The sequence below is a fragment of the Calonectris borealis genome, chromosome 3, assembly GCF_964195595.1.
Source record: "Calonectris borealis chromosome 3, bCalBor7.hap1.2, whole genome shotgun sequence".
In the NCBI taxonomy this organism is placed as follows: domain Eukaryota; kingdom Metazoa; phylum Chordata; class Aves; order Procellariiformes; family Procellariidae; genus Calonectris; species Calonectris borealis.
The window spans coordinates 24,775,227-24,796,630 of NC_134314.1; the positions used below are offsets into that span (position 1 = coordinate 24,775,227).

At 34.2% G+C, this 21,404-nt stretch overlaps 1 protein-coding gene across 1 annotated transcript in view; it reads right to left on the bottom strand.

Annotated features, from left to right (window-relative positions):
* Positions 1-21,404, bottom strand: part of CSMD1 (CUB and Sushi multiple domains 1) — a 1,311,413-nt gene that overhangs the window by 122,513 nt on the left and 1,167,496 nt on the right. The window contains exons 43-47 of the mRNA XM_075145187.1: positions 18,030-18,207; positions 15,233-15,378; positions 12,687-12,767; positions 12,419-12,532; positions 2,535-2,723 (exon numbers count right to left, since the gene is read on the bottom strand). Coding sequence (XP_075001288.1) covers positions 2,535-2,723; positions 12,419-12,532; positions 12,687-12,767; positions 15,233-15,378; positions 18,030-18,207 — 708 coding nt within the window. The remainder of the gene's footprint in view (positions 1-2,534; positions 2,724-12,418; positions 12,533-12,686; positions 12,768-15,232; positions 15,379-18,029; positions 18,208-21,404) is intronic.

The following is a 21,404-nucleotide window of genomic DNA, read 5'->3' on the forward strand; positions in this document are numbered from 1 at the left end:
CACATTTTTTAGCCATTGGGAGATCAGAGGAATGATTCAATGTATTTTATTTTGCTTTGTTTTTCCTGAAGTTGAGTTTCAGTTTCCGTATCTTACCTAGCAGACAGCTCTTCAGCTGATGTTCAGGAAAGTCAGCAGCATGATTTAGATGTTCTTGAGTTTGATTTTTTAAATTATTATTATTTTAGAGTTTGTCTATATAAGGAAATAAATACTCAACTTCTGATGTTCTGACCTGTCATATGATGCTTTCCTAAATATTAGGTAAAAGTTGATATTTCCATCTAATTTCAATGACAGATTTCTGTTTGTTTATTTCAGGGAGAAAAAAAAATCAAAGAATATTCACTTTATTAAATGAATAATATGCTGCTCAGTATAAATAACCTGAATACAGTGTTTTCAAGTTCAAAAGGCTTTAATAATTAACACATTTATGGCTTCCCTGGTTTAGAATACAGAGGGGATTTCCTAAGGATCTGCCTGGTAAGTGGGAATGGCTAATGAGCTTATTGCTCCCAGCTGACCAGGGCAGCCTTATTGACTGGATGCCTATACTGATCATCCAGCTGCTGAAGCACCATAATTTACAATGTGGTCAGTTAGCTGTAATCACTATTTTGGTTCACATTCTGAAGCTGCCTTTTAAAGTAATCAGAGACCTATGCTTTAGCAAATACTATTTCTCTAAAAGTTGTCTTGCCAATCTTTATATAGTTTCTGCATAAAGTTTGGTGACATATCTTTACCTGGTGTAAATAGACCCGTGCAGTTCTACTAACTTAAATGAAGGTATGCTGGTTTGGACTACACAAGGTCCTGGTCTATGATATATACTTATTGCAAAATGCAGTAATAACAGAGAAATACCTAAGCTAGCTCTGAACGAGCTAGTCTGAGTTATATCCATCACTGGAAACAGTATAGCTACAACAGCATTGCCTTCTGCCCCAACAAACTCATCATGCTGAAATGTAGAACTAATTAGCCTAGCAAAGCACATTGCTAATGTGGCCACAGGGACACAAGCAAGTATCTCTGCAAGGCACTGCAATGTGCCATATTTAAATATCAGCTTCTTGAGAGCTAGCTCAGGAATCTCTACATGGCACTGTATTGAGAGGTTATAAATATGCCATTATCTTCCTCATTTAAGTTTGCTGGTAGGTGGTAGAAAAAATGACTTCAGTAGAGCTGCACTAGAGATGAATTTGTAAGAATGTGATTTCCTGTCATAAAATGACAATGCTTAAAAATGTAGTAACTATGATAATTCTTCTCTCAGATCCATTACTGATAATCTGGTTTCATTAAATTTGAATGTACAAGAAAGAAAACAAAAATCTTAATCAGGAACATTAAGCAGTTTCAACAGAATTTTTCAAAAGAAAACAAACAAAGTGATCAGACCACTAGAAAAGTTCCAGGCACACTATATATTGTCTTGATGTTAAATACAAAATAAAGTGGAGGAAAAGACAGTCTTAATAGAATTTTTCAGACTATTTTCTCCACTAATATGACAAGGACCAACACACACACTATAAAGAAAAAAAAATGCTAATGAACTGATATTTTTAAAAGAATGAAAAATATTGTTTTTTTCAGAATGCTCTTATCAAAAATTGAAAATATTTTAATAATTTTAGACATTAAAAATCTACTACTTAAGAAAAATACTTAGAGAAAGACACCTCAAAACATATGACCTTTTAATATTTTTCATGTTATGAAACTCCCATAGTGAATATTAATCAGTTCTATCATAGTTATCATATATTCTTGGTTAATGAGGGAAGATATGATAACGGTCTCCAAATGAATAAAAATATATTAAAGAACAATCAGGGAATAGTTATTCTCATCAATCAATGAGAACAGAACAAGTGATAATAAGCTCAGAATTCAGTAGAAAATAAGAATATCCTGTTAATTAAATAGGGCCCTTTGAGAGGCTGCTGCTATGAGTAACACTCTAGTATTGAGTTATTGTCATTTCTCTACTCTTTGTCCCAAAACAGATGGTCAAATTCTTTAACAGGGGTATATTCAAACAACGTACAGCACTGGTTCAGCTACGCTATGGATAAAGTAGACTGGGTATTTGGACTCAAATTTGAGTATTTAACCTCAGATAATTTTATTAAATTGGACAAATGGAATTATACCCCCAAAATATTTCCTCACCAGAAATGATCCATTACAAAATAGCACCTTAACTTCTCCTTTCAGACACCTCCATACATTTCCCAGGAATCAGAAAACTGTATGACTTTCATAGGAATGCTGCAGCTGCTACTGCTCCTCCTCTAACAATACCTAAGAAAATTTAAAAGCTTCTTTGTCTTGAATACATCTATAAAAATTTTCATTGGCTAACAGATTTAGATATAAGGCAAAAGTAATAGAAATACTGGACTATTGTTTCAGTTTCAGATGTATCAATGCATTATGAAACCAACAATTGGAAATCAAGCCCCATTTGACCCGATATTTTTTCTTTTGTGATTAGATAGAATTTAAATCTCTCTTACCATCAAATACCTCTAGCTCATCAAACTGCTTTTCACTTTGAAACATTTCTACAAAGATGGATATGTTATATCCTGGCTCAACCTTTATAGTCCAAGAACAGGTCTGAGAGTTGGGATAGGTGCCTGGGTAACCTGGACTGAGGATCACTCCTGATGATTCTGTACGGATTTCATTCGCTGGACATTGTGCTAAAAAGAACACAACAAGAAGAACAACAAGAATAGCAATGAAATAAAGTGTTTCCTTTCCATGAAAAAAAAAGTATTATTTTTCAGATATATGTATGCTTCAGGTTCAGTTTCCAAATGAAAAAATGTTAAAATCATATTCTAGATCAAAGGAACAATAAAGTTCCCTTTAGCACAAATAAAACAGGATCACATTTATAAACCTTGAATTTATGAAACAGGATACTAATTATAGTAAAACACTCATCCAGAAATATGTCACAGCCCAAAGGGTTTACAGTCAAGGAATTCATATGCTGCTGTGATCATTCACATAGGTGAGGTAAAAGTCCTAGTAAAACTTTTATTGGAAACCTAGTAGCTGTCTTCTATTTGAGTTCTTAAAAAAAACACCCACGTTTAAAGAATGAAGTCTGTTACATGAACATGAAAACATATTGGAGCTTCTAGGCACACCAGATCATTTGAAAACATACATGTTTTGCACAGACAAAGGGTTTATTTTGGATACAGAATACTTCAAGTCATCCAAGTAAAACCTTCTCAGCAACCACTTGCGCTGTTATTTAAATGCTGAACTCATAACATTTTACAAACAGTTTCACCTGGTATTCATAGGCGTTTATGATCATATGACAAAGAGTATGCTATACTAAAATGCTGTAAATTTTGCATCCTAAATATTGGTTTTGATTAAGAAATTCTTTTGTTCGTCACTGTTTTTCTTTAACATTTTGCTTCTCATGCAGGACTGATTTTTTCATGTCTGTTTGCTGTTAAAGTCTGATACATTTTGTCCACAGTTTCATAATATATGTGCATATTAACAATGTTTTTTCTGTAAGATTCACAAATATATCTTGACAGAAATGCATTCGTGGAAATTGTCTGGCACAGTACCTAAGTACTTGCATAAATTAAAGGTTACAGGAAAGGTGAAAAACATAACAATAAAGGAAAAATGATCAGGGGAAAAAATATGTTACAGGGGAAAAAACACATATAACTGTCAGAAACAAACATTAAAAACTGGACCATTTCCCTTAGTTAGCCTTTTACAAACTTGGAGGTAAAATTTAGATTCAGTTGTAACCAAGAAGAATTTTGCTGTAAACTTTTGGAAAACAGTGTCAGAACTTTATCTTTAATTGTCCTTTCAGAGAAATTAAGCATACTGGTAGAGAAGGAAATAATATTTTATAAAAGACACCCAGTCTTTATCTTCTGTTCATACACTGGGGACAAATCTGAACCCTCACCAGAAGCAACAATGCAAACAAAATAGGAATTTTATCAATTAATTCACATATAAATTAACCATCACTTTCCCACATAGTGCATAGACCTTTGAGAAGCTGGCTTATTCCTGTCCTTTCTCTAACCTAGATATAATTTTCCAGACTTGCGTGTGGAAGGTAAGAGAAAGTGTACATGCCTGAGTTGGACAATACAGCATTCCGTTCACTGTCCCAGATTCTTTAGAATACTTTAAATAATGATACATTACGTCAGAAAGATATGAGTTTCAAACTTAGCTTACAAACTCATTTTCTGAGAACTACCAATTTTTTAATGGCACCAAAGTTTAGGAAAAAAGAAAATAAAAATCAAAACAGTTATTTTCTGACTGTTCCAAGATTTCCCTAGATCTGACTTACAGGTTGAGCCTTCAGCACAAAATTCAGAGTGATTTTTCTTCAGTTGTGATTTCTTTATTCTATAGCATAAATTACAAATCATTTATCTAAAAGCCACTTGTTTAGCAAAAAAATGTCTTCAGTCAGAGAGAAAAATGTCAGCCTGTGAAAAGGAGGGATGTAATATGCAAGTGAGAATATACCATCAAGCAGGGAGAACAAGGTGTGGGCTGGGATAAAAATGGCAAGCAAATCTTTTTTCCTTGGCATGTGTCCCTTTCTGCTATCGTTTGACAGCACTGGCTGTAGCAGACAGTATCTCTAAGAAGTAAAGCCGTTTTTCATAGAAGACATCCTAAGAGAGGGAAAGCCTATGGGGTAGTGGTATATAGAGTAGTAAGAATCCTTTTGACAATTTTAATTCAGGGATTTCTCTTGGTATAGAAACACCTGTAGCCAAATTACATCCAGAAATTTCACATGAGCTTCTGTGTAAGAATACAGCATTGCACGTATTTAATGATTGTAGCTTCTCTTTCTTATTATCTTAAAATGAAACACACTGTTACTTTTACTTCCTATATTCTTCAGAATAAGAGAAGAATAACTTGAGAAAATACAGTCAACAAGTGCTCTGACTCATGAATCTACAGCAAGTACAAGTAAAAGAGCAAATTATCATAGAACAACATTGAGCATAAACATATTGTCAGATAAATAATGATAACTATTTATCATGGGACTTAATCCTGAACAGAAGTTTGGCTAGCGATGTGGCATTTTCTGTCAGACATGCAGTAAACGTGCTCACCAGTTATGAAGAGTAGCTGACATGACACAGTTCCATAACCTGCTTTACCCTGTAGCATCATTTGCTTATGCTACAAGACTATTCTTAAGAAAAGAAGATGGCTTTTACTGATCCAGTATCGGCTTCATAGGAATGTTTGTTATAATGTTAAAGTCTACTAGAGCAAGTTGTGGATTAAGACCTGGTCTGCAAAGGCGTAAATTAAAAGTATCCTGGAGAAATCAATAATGCTGTCAGACTTTTCACAGTGGTTTTTTTCAGCACTGGAAAACTATCACTCCTCTGAATAAACTATGCTTTAAGGAATGGCTACGATCAACTAAACATGACAAAAAAGTAGTTGCAAAGCACAGGACATTAGGAAGGAAGATATGATACTGTAGCAAGTACCTCTGGAGTGGTTTTTAGTGAACATGCCATATGTAAAAACTAACAGCAGAGATGGTAAGGATACAACTACCTTTTGTTGCCTGCTTTTCCTCAGCATCTTAGGGAGTTATGGGAATGACCTTTGGTCAAATTACTCCTGTAATAAATTATTTACTGCTCGTTAAGATTTGGGGCCTGCTAACAAAATCTGTATGTTACACAGATACAGTCCAGACAAAACTAAAGCCAGGTGATCTCATAAAATGGAAAGTGTGATGGTACATTCTTCCAGAAGTTTACAGTTGGGTTAATGTAGAAGGTTATTATCACAGCCCTTTATTTGGGTGTTCTTTCAGCTAAGTTCCCATAGGTATCATTTCCAAAGAGGTGCACTATAAATATCTCCTTAAGAGCAGGCTGCATGAACTTCTGTTTACTTACTGCTGTATATGAAGTTTTTGGAATCTGGGATGGAGGATGTTCAAGCAAGAATAAGATTCAAAATTACAATTTGAAAAACCTGAGATCAGTTTACAGTGATCCACAGAACATTGTCATAAAGTGTTGAGATATTCTTCACTAGCTGAAGAAATTCACTGCAAGTATGTGAAAGAAATGGAGCCGGGGAAGGAAATGTAGTGAAAAAATAGAGGAAAATCACCAATCTAGAGAAATGAAAATTGCTAGTCTCCTTTGGGAAAAAAAAATGTCATAGAATAGGAAGAAAGATAATCACAAGAAAGCACAGACACCTTGACTGTAAGCATCTCAGAAATCTCTGAAAATGCTCCAGATGAGAACTGGCCACTGTAAGAATAGTCTGCAAAAAGAAAAACAGACAGAACTAGGAAATTGCAGGGAGAAAAAAAAAAAAGAAAAGATAAAAAACTCACAGAAATTACTTTTTCTGCCTTTTTCTTGCACCTGCTTTGCTCTTAGATCATCTATTTTTTCTTGTAAAGGACATCAGAGGCAAAAAGAGAAGCAGAAAAGAATGCAAGGAAATAGCTTGTTTGCTAGGTTTGAAAAAATAGCAACAAAAAATAATTTTTTCAAAAGCAGGTAAAAGTTATCAATAACAGAGAAAGACTGCTGCTAGCTTTCTCATTCCTCGCAGCTTGAGAAGGACCTGAAACTAATTTATTTACCACAGGGGAAAATGTGTCTTTTGCAGATGTTTCCTCATGCTCTTCTCTCATAACTGAGGAAAAGTATGATGTTGCTTTGTAATTAAGAACATTTATTTGGTGAGTGGATATTAAAAACCAACAGCTTAAAAATCAGAGAATTTCTGTGAAAAGATCAACACATGTATGAAACATAAGAAACAGGTCAATGCAGGATTGCTGTAGGAATTCTTTCTTCCACATATTCCATTGTATTCACTCAGTGGACTTCAAAAATTTACTAATAGAACAATTTCCAAAAGGAAGAAGTACTGTTTATGTGAAAAAAAATGCATCTCCCTCATACAAATCAACGCAAATAGTAACACAGAGGGTGAAAGAGGATATGGAATATTCTTTTGTGGTACTGAGCCAAAAATAGTGTCTTGTGAGGCCTCCCTCAGCATATTGTTAGGTCAGAAAATTCAAGTGAAAATGAAACTCTTGTGTCTTTCTAAGCTGGTACAGAGAGCACAGTACCTCTCCTGTGCTAGAGCAGAAGTGGCCAAATCTCCTTACACAGCAAGCTATAGCTCTAACTCTTCCTATGGCCAAGATTCACTTCCTATGGCTAAGAGTCATTGGACAAGAGGTCCCTTCCAACCTCAACCATTCACAGGAGACATACCACAGGGACTTATGAGAGGTACAGTTCTGGAGTAGTTCAGGGACATGGGAAGGCAGACAGTGTATTGCTCCTTTGCAGTTTGGGAGGCTGGCTGCACTGTAGCGTTACGTGGCAAATTGGCAATGTCCATCTTGGCAGCCTTTGCTAGCTCTCTTTCTCCAGCATAATGAATTACTCACCAACTTCACCCCAGTGTAGCTTAGCTGCTGATTACATGACTTAATCTCTAGGGTGGAAACTAGACTTGAACATTTTACAAGATTCATGTGGTTAAAGATATAAAATTGAGATACTGAGACAGTGAGACTGCTTCACCTTGCTCTATAAAACAAAAGGCACATCTATTTTCCAATATCACTAATAACAAATATTTACCAATTGAATAAAAATAAACTCCACAGAGCTATTTTCTTGGTATCATACACACAACAAGTGAAAACAAAAATCTGCAGTTTGGACCCTTCTGTTCTATAATGTTAGCTACCACCTTTAGCATGGTAAATACTCCTACATAAAAAGTCACACAAATTGCTTCAGTTGAGGCATACATATTCCACTGTTAATGCTGGGGTTTTTATTTGTCAATCATTTAATACATTAACATTATATTCTTCAGTATTATATTTGATACCTTCTGGACTCTCTTCTGTCACCTAAGTTACAGGGTGATTCAACTCCCTACACATTTAGAAGTTTAGGAATTGATGTGAAGTTTACCAATCAAGAAGATCTGAGCTGCAAAACCCAGAATTAGGCACTTGAGCCCCAGAAAATGTTTAATTATCATCTATTTATAAGTATATCCCATGAAGAGTAGATATTGTAAAATTGTTTGGAATGATAACAGGAATAAATATTTTTTAAAAACCCTGCTTTAGGCTTATTGGAGGACATAAGTAATCTATTTTACATTAATTTTTAATCATTGTTGCACATGTAAATTCCGAGTACTGTTTTTGTTAGTTTGCATAAATTTATACATACAGGTAATGCTTACAGAAAAACAACAGCTCGCATGTAATTGAGTGGGGTGGGGCAGTGTCACGAGAAAAGTAATTCTGCAGGACAGCATAATGCTCTCATCATATCCTAGTTTTGAGAAACAGATTACCTAACCTGGCTTTTGGAGAAATCTGATTTGGTTGTTTTGGGGAAGGCCTGACTAAGCTTTTTGACTTAACTCTAATACTGCTTCTGATGTCTCCATCTTTGATTTCTCTTTTTAATCATAAATATCATCACCACACTAGGACAAAATTATCACACCACCGCTCTAATTTAAGTATTTTGAGCAGACAGATTAGAGATCTTTACCTTACACTGAATCCCAATTTGCTGTTTTACTAGTACGTCAATTTTTGTGCCCAATACAGGAGTATTTCTTGTTGTAATACTCATCATGCTTTAATTTACATCTCTACGTTTCCCTAATAGCAATTCAAAAAGGAAAGAAATTTGTAGCAAGGATATAAGGATAGGATGAGAGCAGAGGCTCCAAGCGTATAAACACAAATCACAAATGTTCAACTACTGGTAAACATAAATTCATGCACAATAAGAGCATGTTCTTAGGGTGCCTAGGGCTCTGCACATTAGAGAGTACCTGGCAAGTTATCGTTGTACCAAGCATTATGAGAAAGTCTGTCCTCAGACAGACCAGACAGGAAGGGAAAAGGAGCTGTAAGAAAGTATGGTGTGGTGTGATTACAGCTGCTCTGGAGGACATTCATTCAGAATGATGTAGAAGTGGTCACTGAGACTGATTTTTCTTGCCTGTCAGATATGTCATCAGGCTTGTATACAGTATCCTAGAACCTGGCCTTCTATCATATAAATATATTTCTTGCCTACTACAACATAGTGGCACATCTCAGGAGAATGAAGTTTTCTGGCATCTTTAAAAAATGTGAAGCTGATGCAAATAAGGATAATGTAAGCAACTATAAACTACAGGTAAAATACAGAAATATAAGAAGGCAGTCCAAAAATTAGTTTGAAATACAATATGTAAATTACATAATAAATAGCAATTTTTTTCAAGTCTATCAGGATCAGATAGTATTGTATAACTGCAGTTCTGTACGGCATCACCTCAAAAGAAATAGAGTAGAATTGGAAAAGGTATTGAGAAGGATGACAAGAATGATTAAAGGTATGAAATATCTTCTGGATTATAGAATCATGCCATAAATACAGTGAATAGAGAACAACTCGTTACTGTTTCTTCCCCCATAAGAACTAGAGGACATGAAGTGAAAACAGCAGGTGTCAAGTTCAAAGCAGAGAAATGGGAGAAACATCTTCATATATTACATAAATAAATTGTGCAACTTGCACAAAAATTCTGGATTTAAAGCATTTATATGGGTTCAAAATAGGACTGAATAAATCCATTGAAGAGATAGCCCTACAAATTTCAAAATACAAAGAACATTGCTAGCTTAAGAGTGGCTTAGCTACAGTTGGGTGAAGGCCTTAATTAACTGCAAGCTTGCAATGATCTTATGTTCTTCACTAGAAAATCATTACTGGCTGGTGCCAGAGATGGAACATTGGGTCTATGGTCTGGTGTATGGGATTTCTGGTCTGATCCAGAAATACGTATTTCTCCCCTTCAGACACCTAAGTTTTCAGAGTGTAACATGAGTACTTTCCTATATTCATCTAAGAGTAAACACCATAAAGATGATAATTAAAACCACAACTTTTAAATGATCTACCAATATTTCATATGATGTAGAAGAAATATTGATAAATACAAGCTAGAGTGTTATAATAAAATAGGAATTCAATTCAACATTTATCTCCACGTAGATAGACAGAGGTATTGGAGAGGCTGGGATAAGAATAAAAACAAGTTATTCTATTTTCCAGAAAGGAAAATTAAATTTATTTAAAGATACAACTTGTCTGAAGAAAGGAAATAAGTTGCATCCCACATTATCTAAAGAAACTCTTCTCTTATGTCTGTCCAAAATAACTGTGCCAGAATCTTTACTCTAATGCCTCCAGTTCCATTGTCTTCTGTCTCTGAATCACTCCAATGGCTTTTTTTTTTTTGTTATCAGATTATTTCATTTGATGTTCTCCCCATAAAAAAGTTCTGCTGTATTTATATTAAAAGAATACAAGACTGAAAGACATTAACAGGTGGTAATCTACTCCTCGGCTGGAACTGTGTTATTTAATCCTTTTCATGAAAAAAACATGCATAGTAAAGATGTTCCTAATAATCAATTAGGAAAAACTTATAAAATAGTAAAAATTCTAGTAACTTTAATATATTGGGTAGTTTTTAAAAATAATAAATAACAAATACAAGAAAGGGAAGAAAATCACAAAATCTGCAAAGTCTGTGAGGGAAGTACAGAGCTGCTAGTATTCATCGACAATGTCTCAAAGGACTGCAAAGAAAAAAGTGTTGCTACCATCAGAGAAAACAACTAGTTTCCACAGCATCTGCAAGAATTGTTGGAAATAAACTGCTCCCCTGTGCTTAACAGATGGCTAATCATTATCAGAAGCTTCTAATATCTCTGTAGTTTTTAGAATAATTTGTTGGTTTATTTTAAGCTTTCATTTTTATTTACACTCTAATTGACATGGTCAAGAGTTAAGTTACTGCTGTTACTGTTAACTTAAAATTGAAAGCTAGATTTGCAGTACAATCACCTTATTAAAATACACTGATTGGAAAAAAAAATTAGACATTAATAAGTATTGAGTCATCTGATCAAGAAATACACAGAAATACACAATTTTCCCATTATTTTTGCTTATTTTATTGTGAGGGTCCTGAAATGAATACTGAATCTTTTCCACCCAAAACAGGGACATGGAGTCCCTGTGTCTCAATCTATGACAGATCCCAGATTCTTGTATGCACAAGTTACGAAAGGGAAGAAGTAAAAACTTTACTTGGGCATGGGTAGTCATATGGACAAATTACTTATAGATGCATCAAATATGTTATGGCATAAAGAAACTAAGGCAGCTTGTACTATAAATCCTTTATTAATTTTTAAATCATGGAAATAGAGAACCAGGTTAACAGGAAGGAAGGTACATATACAGCTATTAATAAAGTGTCGCAATAATTGCTGTGCTTCCAATGTTACCTGTTGTGCATATGGATGTTGTTACCTGATGATATAGAAGATGCTCCATCCATAATTACATGTTATAGATCAAAGCTAATCCCAGTTAATATGTTATGAATATGAGAACTTCTGATCACTTTCTGTTTTCCTTAAAACTTCAATGATGGTATCTCATCAGTAACTTTTTTTTCTCCCAAAAAAGTATTTTAGGTACAAAAATTTAGGACAAAATTTTACAGATGCTTTCTCGATCACTTTTTCAACATTTCAAAATTTTTTTGCCATCCACTATTTAAGAAACTAAACCAAACTAAAGAAAAAATAACCAACAGCATCTGTTGAAAAACAAAATTTTGAGGACTGAGTACAATTCTCCAAGATATACTTGTTTTCCATGAAGTTGAGCAAATTGTGTATGAATGCACACCTAAACATTATTCATATTAAATTTTTTAATTCCTTGTTTGAAATACTGTAATTATAAACATAGTATTAATAGTTGAAAGATTATTAGTGCTTCCATTAATTTAAATTTGCCACATACTATTTTAGAACGCATTTTTCATGTGCTATGTTACATGTTACAACATTTGTGAAAGCAGAGAGAATAATTTCTTATTTTATTTTGAAAGCTTAATTTAAATACATATTTTTAAAACTCTTCAGAAGTGAAAAGAAATGTTTGGTTTGATATGAAACAATGTTAAATAATTTAAATGAATTTTAGAAATCAGTGTTTCATTAATGGTGTCATTAAATATTTAAAGCTACTTGTCTTTTCATTCTAAAGAATTGAATGTCTGTGCAAAAATTTCAGGGACCAATTTGAAAATGTATGCACTTCTTAGATATTGAAGAAATAAATGGAAACTTTTCTTTAAACAATAATGAAAATACAGTGTCCAAAAATTTGATTCTTAATGTATAGGAAGATAAAAAAGGATGCATACTAATGATATGCAGACCATATAAGCATATATTTACCTTCACAAAATGGAGACGATCCTTCAAACTGCAACTGTGCATTCAGTTTGCAGGTTAATATATCTTGTCCAACAAGGGTGAAACCAGGATGGCACTTGTACTTCACAAAATCTCCTGAAAAAGTTATTGACAAAAAAGTGAAACACAAAAAAACCCTCAAACAGAAATATACCAAAATCTCAGCTGGAAGATAAAATATATTAATAGTTTAGTTTAATTAGAATTCAAGTGAAAACATAAGAAAGAAAAGGAGATACTATTTTTTCACCTATTTCAAAGTCATCATCTTCTGTAAACAAATCTGCATGTGGAACTGTGGGTGGAGGCTGGCACTTCTTCAGCTGATAAGCTGCAAATTTAAGTGAAAAAACCATTAAATACTGGTGTGTTAAGAATTATTTTACAGAAAACTCACTTCCTATTCATACTTCCCAAATTACTAAAGCTGCACTTTAGTAATTTTTCCAAGTAACATTTTCCAAGTTAAATGTCATGACATTACATATTACCAAAAAAAAAAAAAAAATTATCAGCATAAATAGTATACTATACTGCCTAGATAGTCATAGATCCATTGTAAGATTGGACGCAGTTATGATGTTTATGAGGACATTTTTGCAGGTACAAGGCTGCTGTTTCATGTGGCTGCCTTTGCATCATGTGATAAGGCTAATGGTTATAAATCACAGATTATACTTAGATTTCCTGGAAAATCTGTAATTACCTGTCACATACCTGGCATGTCATATTCATTCTTAATTTAAGCATACTTGGAGTTAATCTTTCTCAGGATACAGGTATGTATATTTACTTTAAGAAGAAGCAGCACTTCTTCTTAAATAATAATAATAATAATTATTATTATTATTATTATTATATAAGTTACACAAAAGAACCCAAAACACAATGCCTTTAAAACAAAATCTCTTCTCTACTCTTCAAACCTGTTTCAATAAATTGTGAGCAATCTCATAAGGAAGGTGACCAGTACAATGACTGACATGTTTCTAAAATGTAGTAGAATGCCTGAAAACAGCCTGAAAACAACAGCTGAAAAAGCCATTTCTGGGTAAAAAATCCAAACAGAGATTTAAGATTGTGATCAGAGTGCACATACTATAGAAAAACTCCTCTTCATGGAATTAAATCACAGTCAAGAATACAAATTTTCCTGGTAACTTGATAGTCCTAACCACTTGCTGTTTTTGAGAAGTTAAAGAAACACAAAATATTGGGAATCAGCTTATCTTCCACATAAGCTTCTATAACCCATCACTGTAAAGCAATTGTACAAGGAGAAAAAAAAAAACATGGAGGGTTTTTCATCCGTAGAGAGTTTCAGATTTTTCATCCACAGAGAGCTTCCAAGGACAGGGAGAAGAAAACATATATGTTTTCCTGTGTACTTATGTATTTGTATGGTGTTTCTGCTATATGTATATACAAACACATATATGTAATTATTATTATATATACCTAATAGCATCAATTTTTCTGGAGAACACCTGAGAAAAAAAGCTTTGCAACCTGCTCAGACACTAAGCAGGTTTCCAGCAATAACATTTTCCAAGAACTTAAAATTGTACTTATATGCATGTCCAGTAAGGCCCTTGAGTTCACTGAACTGAGATATCTATCTCCCACTATGTGGGTTCAAAAAATAGGAATCCTTTCAATTTAGTCTCCGAGAAGCCCAGTTTGCAGGAATTTCTCAGCAGTGGCCTATGTCACTTCTTTGAATTCAATTAAAAGCATGGACACTGTTCACATTGTCCACCCATGGGACATTATGTAAAATATTATTATGCAAAATAACGAAACAGTGCAGAGAAAAAGAAGCAGATTCATTCCTTTCTCCCCTTGCTAGACTAATGCACTACGTACTGTGATAGAGTATGTACTCTGCCTTTTCAGCATCCGAAGTCATCAACCCTGAAATACTGACTACATGCTTATGTACCTTCAACTTAAGGCTGGAAAACGCTCTCACTGACCATCCCTGCAGTCTGCTTCTCAGACATTATCGTGTTATGTGGGAGCTATATGCTCCCCCCATGATGACTAAAGCCAGGTACTTTAGTTTTTGCTTCTCAGATGAATGCTTTAGGTTACCATGCATCATGCCCTTCTTTTAGAAGAAAACCACAGACAAGAAAAACATTTCAGACTCTGAGTACTAGTTTCGTAAAGACTTCCCCATGCAAATAGATATCTTCAGGTATGCTCTTTCTGTGGTATTTCCTCCTGTCCTTGTGAATTAATTCACCCTACCTTTTTGAATTACAGTCCAGAAGGCTAACAACCTTCCATTTAATATACATAATTTGGGTGAATAATTTTAGTCAGAATTAGAACTAGAATTCTAGAATGCTTATGTCCTGTAGCCCTGACTGTAACTTTGAACAAAGTATTTTGCTGGATATCAGGCTTAAAGCTCCCACACCATCCCATCAACCTTTCTGACCATGAGGCCTAGGACTAGGCAGCTGGTGAAGAATTTTATTACAGAAGGTTAAAAGTAAGTTAACTCATAAATGGGCCAAAATAATTCAAAAAGTAAAAGCTCAATATTAGATATTTTAACATTAAAGATAGAACGTAGTTTATTCAAAGACACAAATGAATGTTCTTAAGATTTTCTTAATGCATGATTTTAAAACCGAATTTGTATTGTTATTTTTAAAAAAGTAACAAACCCTTGAATCACGGTAAATTTATTTAAGATGATTCAGTACATCACAAAGTTAAGAAACATTTTAAAAATTCACTAATTGATTGTGGTAATTAGATGTTAATGATATAAAGCAAACTGACCATGAAAATTGAGGACAAAGAATCCTCCTGTTGAAAAATCACTGTGAAATTTGAGGAGGACTTGATTGGTGGAACTGTAAGCTGTTTCCAGAGCTGTGTTCCCACTGAAAACTCCCAACTGAGGCGAATTATGGTCAGGACCATCCCTAGGAAGGGAAACATAAAAAATCAGTTGAAGAAATATTGTACTTAACATTTAGATTAACAGTCTCTTTGCTGGAGAGCAGGTTAAATTTTTGTAAAAAATGTTTTTCCTAATGATTCAAAATGAGTTTGTTTTCTTTTTATTTCTAGCAACACAGAATACTCTTTCTAACTTCAAAGCCTAATATTTTTTGAGAACAGGAGTACTTCACAATAGCTTTTATATTTCCAGAAGCAAGAAATTTATTGGCTGACTGAAATATTATTTGTCTGTTCCTGCCAAAAATTCTCATGCACACACGAGCTGGGAAAAAAAAAAAAAGAAATCTAGAAAAATCTTGTAATCTTATCATATTTCTAACATTTTTTTGACCCAGATCCTACAAGTCCTTACTCATGACTAACACATACAGAGATGTGGAACTTGCAAGTTACTCTTGCCGTTTAAATTCATTCCAAAGACTCAAAGGTATCTCCTAAGGGAAAAAAAAAAAAAGAAAAAAAAATGGAAAAAAAATGTTTTGTGTTTCTGAACAATAGCATAGACACCCAAAGAGAATATATACTCCTGTAACATCAGGCTGCATTCATTTTCAGTATCAACATTCAGACCAGAACAGGCAAAATAAATAAATAAATAAATAAAACCCTGCTTTTATCACTGAAGAATTTTTTGAGCTCTGCAACACTTATCTCTGGTCTTTTTGTATATTACATGAGTTAATCTAAACTGAATAAAAAAGCTTTTAGGATGTGTATTTTAGTTTAGAGATTATCTAGAAGCTCTCTGAAACCTGTTAGGTTTTGACTTTTCACTGTCTTTAAATCAGAGAGATATTTGTTCACCTCGGTTGTATTGTTAAAAAGCCAAGCATTAACTAATTTTTGTCTATCTCAAACCTATCAAGATAATCTGTTTATAAAAAGAAAAATCCATTGTACGGACAAACTCTGGTTCAAGTTTTGAAAAAATGTATGTAATGTAAATAAATTGTACATACAACTTGTATTTTTAAAAATGTAATTTAAATTAATTATATTTCTCATACAGTTTTTCAGGATTATTCAGGCTTCCAATTTCTACTCTGGTATTAGTGACAACATGAAAAAATAAACTATAGGTGACGGCATAAAAATGTATTTTCTTCTTCCTGCCTTGAAAACAAGAGTGAAAGTAATAAATATTGAATAGGAACTTCATAATTTACTTAGGTTTTAATTTTAAAAGTCTGATTCCCGGGGCGGGGGAGGGGAAGTTTTGATATTAAGATTTGACTTTTCATACAGAAGTGAATGGCATATACATAAATGACTTAAACAAAATTACACTAAACAGCCTCCTCCAAGAACATTCAGGAGCTATCCATTGCTGATACCTCAGAAAATAACTCTAAAGAAAGCATGCTTCTAATTCACGGGCAATTGAGAAAAATAAGCTATAAAAGAGTTGTTTTAAAATCTTTATTGAAAGAATACAACAATTCAGGAATTCAGCACATACTTCTGCCAAACATGTTCAAAAACCTGACACAATTTCAGGGCATAATTTTTTGGCAAAAAGAGAAGTCATTGATACAGTTAGATCTTTACCAGTGAAGGCTTTTTTTTTATTATTTAGCATGCCAGAGAGGACAACATATGATGCATTTTAGACTTGGATTTATAGGTAGCGCAAATACCAGAGGTAGCCAAACGGCAGTTCATAAACAGTTATTCATCTCTATAAAGTGACTGGATTTTCCCTGTATTATATGGACTTTAGTATTGCTGTCTGGAAAAAACTCACCCCAGACACCAATAGGTACAGTAATAGTGGACTAGCTGAGAGATGGGAGCCGCTGACTCACTCGGGAGCAAGTTACATCCTATAATCTGTGCAAACTGTCCTTTTGCCGAACTATCTGTAGCATATATGAGAGATAAGTCGCTTTGCACATTATGTGGGGTAAGGACCAGGGTTAGGCATGATGAGAAAGTACATAACAACTTCAGCATCATCTCTGTCTGCCCTTCAGTGCAATAAATTCTTATGCAAGAATTTAGACAGCCCTGAGACCTCTTCCTTCAGCTGAGGACACGAAGTTGAGATGGGTTTGGGGGATAAGAAATACAAGCTCAGAGAAGGGGAACATACAATATGAAGCTTAAAGACATAGAGGTACAAGGGCTGAAATCCTGGCTTGAGAAATATAGAGAGTATGTGTATCAGCCATATTAAGATATTAAGACGATTTAAGAAAATCTTGATTAATGCCTAAGTTAGTTAATGACTAAAGATGTCAAAAAGTTTTGCCACAACTAACATATATTGCCTCATATGTTCATGGAACACATAATTCAACATAATGTAGATTATTACATCACTTTGACCTCACATGGCCTCACTTAGAAAACAGAGAGCTCAAAGAAGATATGATTGATAACTGAGTTTGAGTTTCAAAGTACTTTTGGAACAATACTCGTAAAGAGTTTAGACAGTGATATATAATATTATTTTTTTCATATAATCGTAGAACTTGTTTTATGCTCTTCTTCAGAGCATAAAACATATGACAACCTAAAGAGCAATACTAAGCAAAAGCTGTAGCTTGGGACAGTGAGATCTGATAAATCAATCAGAAAAAAATCACTTTTGTTTTGAAAAATTGCATACCAAACTGCAATGTAGTCATTCACAGGTTCAGTTTGGAGTAAGGTAAAGTTGATATAAATCCCATGACCTGGTGGTACTATAATTAACCAAGTACAGTCCTTGGAATTTGGGTATTCATCTGGAAATCCTGGGGAATAAACTGTACCATTCTGAGCAGTTACATTATAACCACAAGGAGCTGAAAAGAAAACAAATGCAAAATTAGTAGCAGAAACATACTTTTTCATATTACAAATAGAATATCAAAATGCCCCCAAATTCTAAAAGCTCCACAGGACAAGACAATCTAGGTCTTAAAAACAGTATTTTTCCTTGGTTTGTTGCTTCTCAGACAGAAAGGATTGATATTTCTAAGAAATAATTTATCCTGATGTCTTTCAGATTTTATTTCTTAAAATCCATCAAAATCTACTGGGAGTATTGCTTTTATACAGAATTCTTGAAACTAAGTTAACACACATTTAAAAAGGGGCACCTTTTGCTTGCATTCAAGATTAAGAAACAAATAAACAATCAAACAAAGCTTATGCGTTTCCATACAACTGAATCCTAACTGAACTGGAACACAATTCTGAAAAAAAAGGTTGATTGTTCTTTCACTACCCCAAATGCCATTACACTTTATTTCTGACAGTTTTTAGCCATGTGTAATGGTACTTCAACTGCAGTTTGTATGCTGATTATTCTTATGACAAGTAAAATGAAGATAGAGACACAAATTAGCATACACTTGCTGAATGAAATCTGTAGACAAATCAATGCCATGAAAAGGTGGTTGATTTAATTCAAGGGTAGCAAATATGTAATAATGTGCTCTCTTTTGAGTCTCAGTTTTGGTGAATTGACTGATTATGGATGCAAGCATGGATCCGAGTAGACATATGGCCATTAGTGCAAACTAATGAGGCTTACTCATTAGAGTGAGACCTTAATCTCATCTGTGGGCACTCAGTCTAGCTCTGGAACTTTTCTCATTAGCTCTTACCATAAAGCTTATGTTATTATTATCAGGGTTCCTATGACTCTCCTTCACACCCTTTTCATTTCTTTTTCACTTTTCAACAAGTGATGGAAAAGGAAAAGGGAAAAGGAAAAGGAAAAGGGAAAAGGAAAAGGAAAAGGAAAAGGAAAAGGGAAAAGGGAAAAGGGGAAAGGGAAAAAGAAAAAGGGAAAAAGGAAAAAGAAAGAAAAAGATGGAAGAAGGACTGAGAAATGCAGAAGGATGTCACATGTCCCATATGGTTTAAAGCTGCTATACCATTGGGGTAGAAGGATCATCTGGCTAGTTGACAAGTAGCCCTTTTTGGAGGAATCCTTTTAACAATCACTGGATTTGTAAGACAGGTTAAGGAGGCTTTAACCTCTTCACTTTCTTCATCCATATCAGTACTAGCTAGTATGATGCATTTGGCACATCTTTCCATCTTAGAACACATCAGCATCTGCTCCTGATCTACAGTCCTTTAGTGCCTAACAAGGGAAACGAGCTAAGGAAAATGAAGGGTTGATTCTACCTGTCTGATTCCTGGTTGGTTGCATGTACAGGCCAAGGACAGCTGGAAATGTCTATCAGGTCTGATGGTTCTATGACGAAAATGTGACTTGAGCCCATTTTTTACTGTTCCCTAATCCCCTACATTTATTCCATGCTTAGATTGCCTGGTCTCAGAAATCTAGTCTGTTCTCTCCACAGTACTCCATGTTTACAGCTAAAAGACTGCTTTGACAAGTATGCTTACTACATTGAAATACACTTCCTGACACTAATATTGTGACAAGTGGAAACTCCTTTAAGTTCTAGCTAAGACATAGCATTTTTCTGATAAAGTTTTATAGTTAAATATATTTTGAGTTTATTATATTTTTGACAGATTTATTGATGTTGTCAATAATTGCATACATTTTTTTATTTTGCCTCCATTATTCTCTAATACTCTAAAAAGAATGCAGATTGATTGTATCTCAGTAACGATAGTCTAATTCCTCTTATATCATTGTTAGCCATGACAGATCAATAAATTATGTCAAAAAGAAAAGTGTCATAGATAAGAAAACCCTAATAGAATAAGCTTTACACACAGATATACTGGGCTTTCTCCAAAGATCCTTAAAAATCACAGGAGGCAGAAAATTAAACAGAAATAACAGGCTATATTTCACACAGACAAAAATAGCTTTAGTTTGAATAAACAAATCACTCTAAATTAATGAAGTTATGATATTGCACTTTGAATGATAGGTATGAAGAAACACAGATTTTTGAAATGGAAAAGCGTATAACCAAGTCTTCTAAACTTTCAAATGCTAACAGTAGACCACATGCTGATTTACAAATGCATGAATACCATACTATGTACTCCCATGTCCATTCATACCTAATTCCAGATACAACATTGTGCATGGAAGGACAGTAAACATTTTTAAAGATCCACCCAAACGTGCCCAAACCTAGTTAGTCATTTATTGACAGCTACATATGTTATGCAAAGACAGCTGTGGTATATCATTAGGAAAACCTGATTGCACAGGAGTGAAGTGTTAGAGCATGACTACATGACAAGCTTCTACTATGATCTTGTGAGCAGAAATTAATTTTCTCCCATATACAGAGTAAGCTCACCTGCTATACAGTGGAGAATATGATTTAGAATGGGGATAGTTTCCAAAAGCATGCATATCTTTGCTCTGTTCAGACAGTCTTCCAGTGCCAGACTACAGTTTTGAATCTGTGCGTTCTGCTCATCTCCTTTCCATTCAACATGCCTGTACTAGAATCTGGTTGATAACTATTTAACCCTTTTTATGTACAAATTTCCACAACTGTTCACAGTATATATATATATATATGTAACCCTGCTTGGAGTACCTGTTTCCCTTAGAGAAGTAGGGATGGCTGACTTCAAGTACCATTGTCTAGAATGAAGCAGTGGAAATCTATATGGGGATAAAAATACCTTGAAAAGGCTCATGAGTATAGGGAGTGTTACATGGTGCAGAGAAGCTTGTATGTGAAAGCTCATATAAATTCATCTACCTCAAGGACAGCAATGTCAGTTATGAACTTGGGGATGCTCATCTTCAAGAAGTTGATACATGATACAAAAAGTTTATCCATGCTATTTTTTCATCACAGAGCATAAAGCCAACAAATCTGTATTCTGAATGGGAATAGAACTGTGTAGACCAGAGACTTGGTTTACTAGCTTAAGATAGACAACTGAATGACCTAATGGGTGCTAGACAGCCATACACCACAGATCTCACATGGTTTAGGGGAAGAATCTGGAAGAAAAGTCCTAAAGCTCTAGCCATAGTGCTCTAGGTGGCAACCACCAGCCTTACAATTATAGCAAAAATTGCCCATGAAATCTTAGA